We start from the raw sequence: 13,353 nt of genomic DNA, 5'->3' as shown, positions 1-13,353 counted from the left end.
CACACCAGGTCAGGAATTAGAAAGAAACACTTTCTTCATGGAAGACCAAACAAGGGGTCTTGAAATTATATCAAGATAAAGGGGATGGACGGCCTTTCCAGCTGCAGCCTGTAGGCCAAACTGCACTAATCACAGAGGACAACATCTGGACACATACAATTGTTGTCGAGATAAGAGACACACACAACTTGCAAGATGAGTTACTGCAAATAAAACATTAAAAAAATAAAAATGAAGAAAAAAAAGGTAAAGTGACATTCAAGTGGACTGAAATGTCTGATACTGGCTTTATATCTACCCATGACTTAGGTCCACCGAATTCAAATGAATTAGTCAAGACATTCTTATCTGCAGCACAAATAAGTCATGTAAAAATACACATTTTATTATGTACATTCAGAGGCTAAAGTTAATTTAAATTGATACAGTTTTTCCTTCTTCACTTCCATCTTTTACCTCATGATGTTCTGCTGCTGCTTCCAAATATTTTTCTTCAGTGACCTGCGGAAACATAACAATTCTATTACGCTTTTAAACACAAATTAATTCTCCTTGATCATGGAAATCCTCCCCTCACACTGTCACTATAACAAGAAAGGGCAAACTACAAAGGCAGTTATTGTCTCCAACATCAGATGACCTGAATGACAAGCATCTTCAAATTAATTTCATAGAAAAATATCATGTGTTGGGCTCTCGGCACATCCTTGGCTTACAAGTTACAGCAGACATATAGCATTTGCTTCTCTCTCTCTTGCCACAGAAGCAAGTAAAACATTTGATCTGAAGGCTCCAAAACATCTGCTGTTTAATTCTTATGAGTATTTCCCACATTTAAGCATGCTTGGAAAGTAAGTCTCTGGTTATACGCTGCTTATGATATTTTATAGTTCCATCTACATTAAAAACTTGCCTTTTGCATTTATTCAGTCATTCTAAAGCTTCTCTTGGGTAAGTAAGTTCCAACTTTGAAACACTGGTTGTTTAACAGAAGTATGTTGGCAAGAAACTTATTTTCCATGTAGGTTTTAAACAGGCAAAAAATACTCAAACTAGTGCATTTATGCAGCTTACTGAAACAGCATTCCCTTTTATCTCCAGTAACCTCCAGCTCGGTTCACCCAGTGGTATCAGATTTTTATTCCTGCATTTACTTGCAAGAAACATGTTCGTATGTGTTCTCTCAAACCTATGGCAGAAAACTTGTTACTATACCTAAAACCTAGGAAAGTGTAAACACATTATTTCAATTTTCAGTTTTCTTATTTCATGTTCACAATTAAAACAAGAAAAAATAATTTTAAATTTTACACCACATGATACCAACTAATTCTAGAGATGAATTTAAAAAAGTACTAACGTTGTTTAAAGTGGTAATTAACAACAGCTTAGAGATTTCATGTGCATCTGATTTTTCTTCACCTGTGAACAATTCCATTCCTAAAGGTATGTTCTTGAAGACACCATCCACCTCTAATCATCAAGTTCTACTCTATCACAGCATATCTTTGTATTTCACAAGCTGTACTTCACTGCTAAGGAGACTTACCAGCCTCTTCGATCTTTCCAGCAGTTTGTGCCACACGATGTGGTGAGCCTGTATTAAATGTCATTAAATGATGTTATTGGAGGCCAAAAAACCCAAAATCTTCTCATAGAATAAATTCTGACAAGCGTATAGAAACGATAGCACAACACCGTAACAATCCCTAATTCAGACATTAGAGCTTATGATTTCAGCATCCGGTTTGCCCACATTTCTTTGGGGGACTTGAATAAATGTCTGCTGATCACATCCACTTGTTGTGTGGAATCATTGAGGGAGCAATGGGCAAAAAAGGGAATTAAAATCTTATGACGAGGAAGGGTACAGAGAGACGAGGTGAGGAACCCAGCGCCCACTTGTCTCTCGAAAACTTCCCCAACCGAGAAAGCAGCGCGTGTGCTAGCCCACCGGTCAAAATCGTATGTCAACAGAAACGGGAAGAAAGACTCCTGCCTCCACCTATAGTTCTGCAAAGCCTTTGTTTAAGTTTAAGCCTAGCCTAGTGCTAGGACTTTTTTTGTTATTGTTGGGTTTTACTTTGATACCATGAAATACTTTGAAATTATATCCTTTATCACGAGTATAAATTCAAAGTTCTGCTCTTTCCTGAACCTGAATAAACACTGTCAGCAGCCTCCATTTCAGAAGATGGGCATGCACAACTAACTAAGGCAAGGTGAATGAAGTATCCAAGTGGAAATTGCACAACCAAAACAGCACTTTCAGTACTGATCAACAGCATCAAGGGTCTCTGATGCAAACTTTTCTAGTTCTGATTTCACATCCCCAATAGTTCGAGGAAAAAGAACCCCAAATACCCACCACAGTCCTCATCACGGGCCTTCCCCTTCTGCTACCGTTCTCACCTCTGAATTACCAGCACGGCGTATAATAAAGACTGGAAAGTAAGCCAAATGCCTTACCTTAAAGAAGGAAAACCCGTACAAAATGGAATAGTTACCTTCAAATGGACTGGCAGGGACACACCCTGGAACCTCCTTATCAATTCAGACTGGTTAGTCTGAAGATTATGGGCTGCCGTTATCTCGTATTGGAAACAGAAACTTGTCCTTGGAATATGAGGGCCTTCACTAACATCTACAAAGTCACCAAACCTGATGGGAAAAACAACCCCAAAAACCTATGTCAAATACATTTGAAAAGAAGTACAAGCCCATTTGGGTTTAGTTTTGATTAGCAAATTCCTGTCTACAGAACAGATAAAAGAAAATCCACACAAATCCCAAGTCCAGCATTTCTAGGTTTCCTGAAGCAAATGTAGAGGTCACAAAATTTCCTAAAATGCATTTACGAAATTTAAACTTCAAGCCTAGAAAAAGGATCCTAGGTTTAACAAATCTTTGAAGCCATGTTGGCTTTAAAAGTGGGATAATTTTGTCATTCACCAGAAAAAGATTTGTCTCCAAGATCACACATTTTCCACAGTACAGTGTTTACAACCAGCACAGGTATTTCCCTTTCAGATCTTCGAAAACTACAAATCAATTAAGAAAAGCGAGAGACAAAAAGATGTACAGCGAAAGAACACTCAGAACAAACCTCTCCCAGGAATCAACAGGCAAGTCCATTTTCCCTCTTATGGAGCAAACTAGAGCGAGGGAGGAAGGAGGAACAGACACAACATCGTTCTAAAATTTCAGGAACCACCACTGCAAAGACATCTGTTCCTTTAGAGAGGTATGGACTCCAAAATCAAATGCAGATCAATCTAGACATCTAGACAACTAATAGTCACAGATTCTTTTATACGCCCAAGATACAACAGAAGCTTCCTGACTCCAGCCTAAGAACTCTGTATCTTACACTGTATCCCAGGAGCCAGCTTCATTCTCATCTCCACCACTACAAGGCGGTAGTTTGCCAGTTAGGAAGATCCTGACAACTTTGGAAGAAAAATGCTAACTCTTGTTTTCAAACAAGTATTTGGTTTTCACTTGATTTAACCTGTCAAGCTCTAGAGATTTATTTAAATGGTTTTTAAATTTTAAAATTTAAAATTTTACATAAAATATGTAAAACAATTTAAAGCAGTAAGACTTCTCTGGTACTTACCACCTTTAACATAACAAGAAATAGCAATGTAGTGAGATCCACCAAGTGTTAATATCGCAAATCAATGGCTGTATAAAAAAAAACCCAAACAAACCACAACACTCAAACAACTTAGGGCAGACTACAGACAGCAATGAATACAAGCGATTTCTGAACTGAAAACCATCACAAGTAACTTACTCTTCTCACTTGCAGGAAGTACTTGCAACATAATCAAATCTTTCAGTGAATCATAATAGAATGAGGGTTCAGTTTTTCTCACCTATGTAACGTTACAATTCCTTCCATATTCTGAGAGGCTTTCTGTTCTATCATCTCCATTTTGTATCTGAACAAGACAAAAATGATTTTAAAAATCCTTACTTTTAACACCTAGTTCTTATAAGAATACTTATGGAATTGATTTAAGGAGCATTCTTAAAAATCATGCTTGTATTTATGCGTGCTTTTAAAAAGGTTTAAAATTCTTAATTTTGTCTAACAGCACATACTCACACATTTCATGAAGCATGTCATACAGACCTGTTAGTTTAACCTCAGTTCCCGGAAAAATTATGGAAAAGATTATACTGAGTACTACTGAAAGGCATTTAAAGAATAACACAATCATCAGGCACAGTCAACAGGGGCTCACAAAGGAAAGTCCTGTTTAACTAATTTCATGTCCTCTATGATAAGGTCACCTGCCTCGTGGACGAAGGGAAGGTGATGGATGTAGTTTTTCTGGATTTTGGTAAAGCTTTTGATACTGTCCCTCCCAGCATCCTTCTGGACAAGTTCATGGTGCACTAGGTGAAGAACCGTCTGAAGGGCAGAGCTCAAAGGGCTGCAGTGACTGGGGCTACATCTGGCTGGCGACCGGTCACCAGGGGTGTTCCCCAGGGTTCAATCCTAGGGCCAGTTCTGTTCAATGTATTTATCAGTGATCTCGGTGCAGGAGTTGAAGGCACCATTAGCAAGTTTGCTGACGATACCAAACTGGGAGGTGCTGTTGACTCTCCTGAGGGGCAAAAGGCCTTGCAGAGGGACATAGAGAGATTGGAGCACTGGGCCATCATCAGTGGCATGAAATCTAACAAGTTCAAGTGCTGGATTCTGCACCTAGGACAGTGATGTCAGGCACAAAGATACATCGGGAGAGGAGTGGCTGGAGAGCAGCCCTGCAGAAAGGGATCTGGGGGTGCCAGTTGACAGCAGGCTCAGTGGGAGTCAGCAGTGTGCCCTGGCAGCCAAGAGGGCAAACCGCACCCTGGGGTGCATCGAACACAGCGTAACCAGCCCGTCAAAAGAGGTGATTCTCCTGCTGTATTCAGTGTTGGTGCGGCCTCACCTGGAGTAGTGTGTGCAGTTCTGGGCCCTGCAATTTAAGAAGGATGTGAAGGTGCTTGAACGCGCCCAGAGGAGGGCAGCAAAGCTGGTGGAAGTTCTGGAAGGAATGTCCCATGAGGAGCAGCTAAGGACTTTGGGGGAGGTTCATCTAGTTGGGAGAAAAGGAGGCTGAGGGGCAACCCCATTGCTCTCTACAGCTTCCTGGGGAGGGGAAGTGGAGTGGGAGGTGCTGAGCTCCGCTCCCTGGGATCCAGTGATAGGGCGCATGGGAATGGTTCAAAGCTGCAATGGGGGAGGTTTAGAATGGACATTAGGAAACATTTCTTTACCAAGAGGGTGGTCAAACACTGGAACAAGCTTCCTTAGAGGGGTGGTTGATGCCCCCAGCCTGTCAGTGTTCAAGAGGCATTTGGACAATGCCCTTAACAACATGCTATAACTTGGTCAGCCTGCAGTGTTCAGGCAGTTGGACTAGATGACCATTGCAGGTCCCTTCCTACTGTAACAGTCTCTTCTAGCCTATTCTATGTATATGTTATAGGAGGGCCATGCTCTCTCAGCAGAGTTTTATTCAAAAAGATAAAATGAACCTACTACTTCAAATAAAAATGAAGAGTTTCTCAAGACACATGTACGACTAGAAGACACTATGAGATCACCTAAACTGATTTTATGCAACGTGTGGCCCTCAACAGCTGGTCACCTGCAAGACAGCAAAGTGTTCTCTGCTCTTACTACACATAAATACATACACAATATCTGAAGCCATTATCAAAAGGCAGCACCCACCTGCTGTCAATGCTTGCCAGCCAACACAGCAAAGAGATGCTAGTCTGTATGTCACATTAATATCATCTTCATTATTAAGCTAAAAAACTAGTTATTTTTGCAACTTCAGCTTTAGCATAATTTTATCTTGGTTCACAGAATGTTAAATTATTTATCATTTCCCCCCACCTCTCTCCAACAGCCAAAAAGCTGCGGACCAGAGAATTTTTTTCTTAAAAGACTGCTTAAGTGTTTTTGCAGTGAAGAAGGCTAGAGTGTGTTGAACAAGCCTAATTTTATAGCACAGGCCAGAGTATTTTACCTGTTTTCCCCTACAGAGTTCAAAAACTGCATTTCATCACATCTTCATTTGAAGATACAAAAATATGAAAAAAAAAAAAAAAAAAATCTACCTTTCTTTGAATAAGAAAGCCTAGCACACCAAGTCTAACCGCCAGAGCTTCAATGTAAAAGCAGTGAAATCTTGAAGCTCACTATTAAACTAAGAAGTCTACAATCTTCCCATTTGTCACAAAACTACACCCAGTAAAGGTTCCTGCTGTTGGCCTCTGGAGAGAACATTAAAAATGAAATAAAGGAGTGTGACAAAGAGAATGGAGACATGTTCATTCAGATTAGTGAGAGAAGAACCTTCTTACTTCACCTACCGCATTTTATTTTACATTTACAAAACCAAATGGAGATTTAAACTAATTTCTAATTGCCTTTCTAAAAGAAAGGTAAATTCAGACACTTACCTGTTATGCTGAAATATTTCACGTGCTACTTTTGCTTCAACTTGCAGGGTTTCAAAGGGAAGGTCTTTATGAATTAGCTTTCCAGCATCCCTTGTAAGAGAACGGAAGTTGTCCTAAAAAACAGTTGATACATACAAAACTGTCACCACTGTTTCACAGCTGTAGTGAACACACAAAGCACAGGAAACACTAAATATTAGTCAAAACAACAACGATCATCCACTATAAACCCTAAATATAAGAATATTGTTTACTATTTATCAGCAACAGACTGCTACAGATCATCACTGTTTAAATGGACTGATTCAAGGCCCAGTCAAATTGCTCAGTCAAATCAATATGCATTTTTCCATCAGAAACAATATCTATTAATTGGAGTTAAACTTCTCAGGTTTTCCCAACATGATATATACACATACAGTCTTGCTACTGTTAAATATTCATCTGTGTATCTTGTTTCCCCAGAGTCGTGACTCCACTTATAAACGACCTCTATTGTGACGGAATCAAAAGGAAAAAAGTACTGAATAATTAATAAATAGAAATTGATCACCTTGGTCCAGAAGCCAAAGCTCTGCATACTCAGATTTATTGATAAATAAGAAATTGTTATTAGGAGAAATTACAATTATAATGTCACGTAGAAAATATTTCAAACATATCTTCAACTACAAGATCACATTGAAAAAAAAATTCTGCATTGTACCAATAGTGCTTTGTTAGCCAAACACACCTCTGTTGATATTCGGGCATGAGAACATGAATAGGCACCAGACAAGTAAAACATTCGTGATCACACCAGCTACCAAATGGTTATGAGAGTTAGGTTTCAGATTCTTAGATTTACTGGAAAGCATGAAATACAAGCAAGCTATTAAGGAGAGCTTCAGCTGAATGTGCTCGCAGTTCTTTTACAACAATAAAGTGATTACGCTATTAAACCACTAGGTGAAAACACACCTATTACACGCATTTTTATTTTCAGAGGGCTCTACTCACACAAAGACTATGGTTGCATCTACATAACCAGGCAAGAGCTGCTGAGCAGGAGCAGATCTGTATAGTAACAAAGATGGCACTGAGGTCCCAACAGCCACATCAGCTGGTTTTGGAATCGTATTTCAGACTAGAACCAACTCTAGCCCCACAGATCTAAACCCTGTAAGCACCTGGAGGACAACTCAAGGTTTAATTTAATCTGAAGGGAACACAGCCTGTGTGGTCTGAGAACATCCTGCGATGAGATCCAGCACGTGGTAAATGCTGAGATTAGTTTCCAAAGAGCCCTCCTGACCTAAAAAAACATACACGAGTGTGGATATACCTGACCAAAAGAAAAAAATTCACTGCCCCCTCTTCCCCATTAGAAAAGAGCCATTGGACAAGGATCCAAGGTATGTAACTTTTGGGGAAAGAAGTTATTGTGCTTACGTTTGTTGGTTTCCAGTCATTCAGTCTATTGTCCAAAATTACATCATAACAGAAAGCTCCAGAGATCACTGCAATTCCAATCCAAAAGAGAAAAATATTCACATTTGTAACAAAGTCATTGTCATAACATATTCTTATAAATATATCAAAATGAATGAGAAAAACAGAATGATCTCAAGAAATCCATCACAAAACATAAATTTTCAGCTGTGATTATACAGTTGAATGGCAGATTAAACCTGTATCGCTTTCATTTCATTTCACTAAATGAGAAAATAATTTGAAATGAGTTTTAACGTGATGTCAGTATAATACAACCCCATCAAGAAGAGAGGAAAAAAAATATATACTGCTTCCCAGAACGGCATCTAACATTGAAAGAAAAATAATATTTTAAAAATATTTAAATGTTTCATTTTTTTTTCCTTTGTATGCATCATATGCTAGAAGTAAATTTGGACTATTACACTGAAAGAGGAATTTATTGCATAGAGAAATCAGACAGTATTAAAGATGAAGTAAAATATTTATCCATGACACAAGCATGGCACAAATTTCTGATAAAAGCAACACGAATTTCTGCGATAGTCAACAGAACACTCTTTGTGTATGTTTATACTCAGTTACTGCCATCTTAGAAATCAAGCATATGAACCTAGTAAGCTCACACTATTTCTATATGCTTAGTATATGCAAGATTATTGCAAATCCTGGTAGAACTGAAATATCCACTCTACACTTACCAATCAAGACAAATGCTGAAATTGCTAAAAAGTGAAACAATTGTAGGAGGACTCCTCACGAGCAGCAGCCAACCTTCTCATATACCAAATCCATCATCACACAGGCTTTGTTATTTAAATAACCTCCCCTCTTGGGCATCTTCTCACTTTTGTAAATCTTAAGTCAGGCCACAGAGAGGCAAAAGTTGTTACTAACCCTGTTTGTACTTCAATAATCTTCCACCTTGATGCACACATCATAATTTTTAGTAACTCAAGTGCTCACAAGGATGTGTAGTTATTAGAGCAAATTTCACAAAAACTTGTCACATCTAATACCTTACCCACACAACTTCACAAGAAAAAGGTTCTACCCTTACGTTACTAACTCAACCTATGAAATCCTAAGTGGTCTGAAACTCAGTTGCCACACAGACCAGTTTTCGGTACGTGGATAACAAAATTGTTTTCAGCGCAATTACTATAAATTAAAGGCTACACCCACAGCATGTAGCACACATACATACTGCTAAGTACCCTCAAGCACTGGCAAAGGAGCCTTTTTTTTTTGGTAACACTATTAGACACTCACATAAAAAAAAGCAAAAGACAAGACAATCAGTATAAAACACTTATATCACCTGGCACTTCTGGAGCTTTAATCAGATTCACCGAGTACTCATCTTTGAATGCCTTCTTTAACACACATGCCATGATCATGGCACAGGAACGCCAATACGCCTATAAAGAAAATTTCAAAGCACAGACTTACTACCCAGAAGCTAACAACCCACACCAGACCAGATGAACAACAGCTATTTATTCCAAAAGAATACCAACATTTAACTGAATGATGCACAAACCTAGCTGCCAACCCAAGCATTACTTTCTTTAGTATTTAAACTTCAATTTGGAAATGATTCCCCATACAGAATCAATCAAAATTAAAAAAAAAAAAATCAAAACTGCATTTAAAATACAAGCCAGATGCTTCCCTGGAGATACTTAAATCTGAAATAATGGAATAATACAATAACACAGGTTGAAAGGGATACCTGCACACCACCTAGCCCACATCCTGGTCCAGCTAATGATAACCGCAATGTGCCAACCAATGATTAAAAATATCTGAACTCTAATGACAACAAAGTTCAAGAAAGCAGACAGACATGGAACTGAGAGGGGCATACAGAATCAAATGGCCATAAGTGGTCACGTACAATGGGATAAGATGCAGACTGACCTTGTTTACTTCCTCTGGATCTTCATCTTTGAAAGTAAGGAACTGAATTTCACATGATTTGGTCAAGGGTCTGTACATATCCCAGACTTCACCATCCACAAGAGCTAGAACGGATTTCTTGCAATGCCATTCACTTAAGTCTAAAGAAAGTAAAAAAAAGTATTACACAGTTATTAACCATATTCCTCAGAGCCAGTACTTTAGACTCCTGCATTTGTAATAACAAACTGCAAGTTTCACTTTTGTAACTGACTTGTAAGAAAGAGCTGTTAACAGAGCCTCCAAAAATTAGTTCAGTTTCTGCTCATGTATTCTAGTACAAAGGTATTTTAGACTTACCAAACACAGATATTCTGAATGCACGCGTGTTATCTTGGTCACAAAACCCTCAATAATACTAGCATTTCATATTGAGACAACAAGTCCCAATAGGGCAGCACAATTTTCATCACAATGTTAGTTTAAGAGTCCATTCACTTACGCATGGCACAATTGTACGGAGTAGACAGAGCTTTGTTCATTACAAACACACTGCCAGGGTGCGATTTCCCAGTGTATTTGACTTCGATTTTCTCAATTCGTGGATAAAGAGACTTCTGCCTCTCCTTCTCTTTGATGAAGAGCTCATTACGCATCTGGATCACTTCATCGGATGTCAGTCGAGGAACAGGTGGTGTGCAGATGAACCCTGGTATAAGGAATGGCTTAAAATCAGCAGCAAGGAGTTTTCAAAGCCTCTTTACAAATGCTGGTTTCTAAAGAAAGGCAGACACACCCCTGCACTGCTAGCCCACGTCTCTCTCTCCATGGGCCCAAGGGGAGCACTTCAGCAGCTCTTAACTTATTCCTGGTCCCTGCAACGCCCGCATGAAGTCACAACAAAACACTCCGACGCAACGACAGCATGACGGCGCTCCCCCTCCCTCGGGCAGGGCCCTGCCGACGCCCACCGCCCCCCGCGCGGGGAGACCGACCGGCCGCCGCGCCCCGGCCGCGCCCACAGCGGCCGCCTCGGCCCGGGGACCCGAGCCGCCCCCCTCCGCCCCGCACGGCCAGGCCCGGCCGCCCCAGGCCCGGCCCCGCAAAGCACCGGCGCAGGACGAGCACGCAGCCCGCCCGGCCCGGCCCGGCCCGGCCCGGCCCGGCCCCGCGCACACCCAGCGCCCCGCTCCGCCGCGCCCGGCCCGCCGCCACCACCACTCACGGCGCCCCTCCCGCCCGCCCCGCAGGCAGCCGGCGGCCCAGCGCGCCGCCATCCTCCGGCCGAGTCCCGCCGCCTCCGGCTCCCCCGGAAACAGCGGCGGCGGCAGAGCGGTTCCGCCCGCCGCTCCGCCCGCGGCCGCCGGGCGGCGCCAGGGTCCGGGGCTCGGGGTGCCCGCGGGGCTGCGGGGAGCTGGGCCGCCCGGCCCTCAGCTGTGAACTCCCTCTTCAGGGGCACCATCGTGTGTGTGCTGGTTCCACTGCGCTGTGGGCGTAGCGCCTTGGTCCCCCTTTGCCTCAACAGGCCTCCTGACCCTGGGCAGCAATGTCATCCCCAGAACCGGCGTCTTTTGGACGGCCTTGGGGCGTGCATTCAGCCGTCTGGTAACCGGCGTCGCAAACAGGCGGTACTGGGGTTACGGCGTTAACACTAACAGCCTGGTGCTGCTGGAAGGGTCGCTGGTGCCCGGCGCCCGGCTGTGGCAGAGCGCAGACCGGGCCGCACCATGCACAGGCCACCAAGTTTCTGTGTAACTCCAGCTCCTGACGGCCAGCTCCCCTTCGCAGTCGCTGGCCTCCTGTACTAGGTTTGCGTGGCAAGGTTTTTGTAGCAGGGGGCGTTACAAGGGTGGCTTCTGTGAGAAGATGCTAGCAGCTTCCCCCATGTCTGATAGAGCCAACGCCAGCCAGCTCCGAGACGGACCCGCTGATGGCCAAGGCTGAGCCCATCAGCAACAGTGTTAGCACTTCTGGGATAATGTATTCAAGAAGGAGGAAAGTTGCTGCACAAGAGCAATTGCAGCTGGAGAGGGAGAGAGTGTGTGAGAGAAACAACTCTGCAGACACCAAGGTTGGCGAAGAAGGGGGGGAGCAGGTGCTTCAGGCTCCAGAGCAGAGATTCCCCTGCAGCCCATGGTGAAGACCGTGATAAGTCAGACTGTCCCCCTGCAGCCTGTGAAGGTTAATGCTGGGGCAGATGTCTGCCTGCAGTCTGTGGAGGACCCCATGCAGGATCTGGTGGATGCCTGAAGGAGGCTGTGACCCCATGCGAAACCCCCACTGGAGCAGGCTTCTGGCAGAACCTGCAGACATGTAGAGAGAGGAGCCCACCTGGAGCAGGTTTGCTGGCAGGACTTGTGACCCCATGGGGGACCCACGCTGGAGCAGTCTGTTCCTGAGGGACTGCACCCCATGGAAGGGACCCACACTGGAGCACTTCATGAAGAACTGCAGCCCGTGGGAAGGACTCACGCTGGAGAAGTCATGGGGGACTGTCTTCTGTAGGAACCCCACACTGGAGCAGGGAAGAGGGTGAGGACCCCTACCCCTGAGGAGGAAGGAGCAGCAGAGGCAAGGTGTGATGAACTGACCACAATCCCCCATTCCCCATCCCCCTGTGCTGCTGGGCGGGGGAGGAGGTAGAGAAAATTGGGAGTGTAGCTGAGCCTGAGAAGAAGGGAGAGGTGGGGATGAGGAGTTTTAAGATTTGGTTTTACTTCTCATTACCCAATCTGAATTGATTGGTAGTAAAGTAATTTCCCCAAGTCAGGTCTGTTTTGCCCATGATGGTAATAGCTAAGTGATCTCCCTATCCTTGTCTCTACCCACAAGTCTTTCATTGTATTTTCTCTCCCCTGTCCAGCTGAAGAGGGGACTGATAGAGCAGCTTTAGTGGGCATCTGGCATCCAGCCAGGGTCAAACCACCACACCTCCCTGCCTCCCTTCCCAAAAGATTAAAGCCAAGTAGAAACTAGCTACTGGCCATGTAGGAAAACCATGGTTTGCATTAACATTTACTAAAATTTGTGAAATAATTCAAGAGTTTTTCTTGATGCTTTACAATTTAGCTGATGGTGGTCTTCATCACAATCCCCAGTTAGCAAATATGTAACAACAGCCATAAAGAATGCCACTGTCAAACAGTTACACTGAATTAGTGCCATTAAGAGCTAAAGGAAGTAATTAAACTCAGTATTAAAAAAAAAAAAAAAGTGATAATACTGGCAAGGGCCAGTAACAGAGAGAGAATTTTCCACTGTGGAAACACATCTGCAGACCAGCAGGACAGCTGGGTCCTCTTGGTTCTGTACCTGGCACTGGCTTCCCTGCTCACCGGGGCTCTCATCCAGAAAACCAGGTGTGCGAGTATGGTAGCTATTCATGCCCTTCATTACATGATTTGATAAAGAATTTCAGGAAGGCACTCATCCTGCTACCTCATTTTTTAAGAGCATTTTTTAGTGCACCGGGCTTCCTGTAGGCGACCTACTTGCGTATGTAAA

General features: G+C 42.9%; 1 protein-coding gene across 1 annotated transcript; it reads right to left on the bottom strand.

The window, feature by feature from the left end:
- Positions 1-364: 364 nt before the first annotated feature.
- On the bottom strand, positions 365-11,126 carry MRPL39 (mitochondrial ribosomal protein L39). The gene is made up of 10 exons (XM_086462797.1): positions 11,075-11,126; positions 10,352-10,558; positions 9,871-10,010; positions 9,269-9,368; positions 7,906-7,973; positions 6,475-6,587; positions 3,882-3,947; positions 2,508-2,661; positions 1,550-1,597; positions 365-501 (listed from the first exon to the last, which is right to left on the bottom strand). Exons 1-10 carry the CDS (start codon positions 11,124-11,126, stop codon positions 415-417), a joined length of 1,035 nt encoding a protein of 344 aa, XP_086318923.1. The 3' UTR covers positions 365-414.
- Positions 11,127-13,353: the final 2,227 nt, after the last annotated feature.

This window comes from Leptosomus discolor, chromosome 1 (assembly GCF_034619465.1).
Source record: "Leptosomus discolor isolate bLepDis1 chromosome 1, bLepDis1.hap2, whole genome shotgun sequence".
Taxonomy (NCBI): domain Eukaryota; kingdom Metazoa; phylum Chordata; class Aves; order Leptosomiformes; family Leptosomidae; genus Leptosomus; species Leptosomus discolor.
The sequence above is the reverse complement of the archived record's forward strand: the minus strand, read 5'-3'. Positions and strand labels throughout refer to the sequence as shown.

Coding starts and splice junctions, on each gene's coding strand:
- MRPL39 (XM_086462797.1), bottom strand. CDS start 11,126: ATGGCGGCGCGCTGGGCCGCCGGCTGCCTGCGGGGCGGGCGGGAGGGG. Junction 3,948..6,474: donor GAAATATTTCAGCATAACAG/GTAAGTGTCTGA, acceptor TGTCTTGTTCAG/ATACAAAATGGAGATGATAG. Junction 2,662..3,881: donor GGAATTGTAACGTTACATAG/GTGAGAAAAACT, acceptor TTTTCCCATCAG/GTTTGGTGACTTTGTAGATG.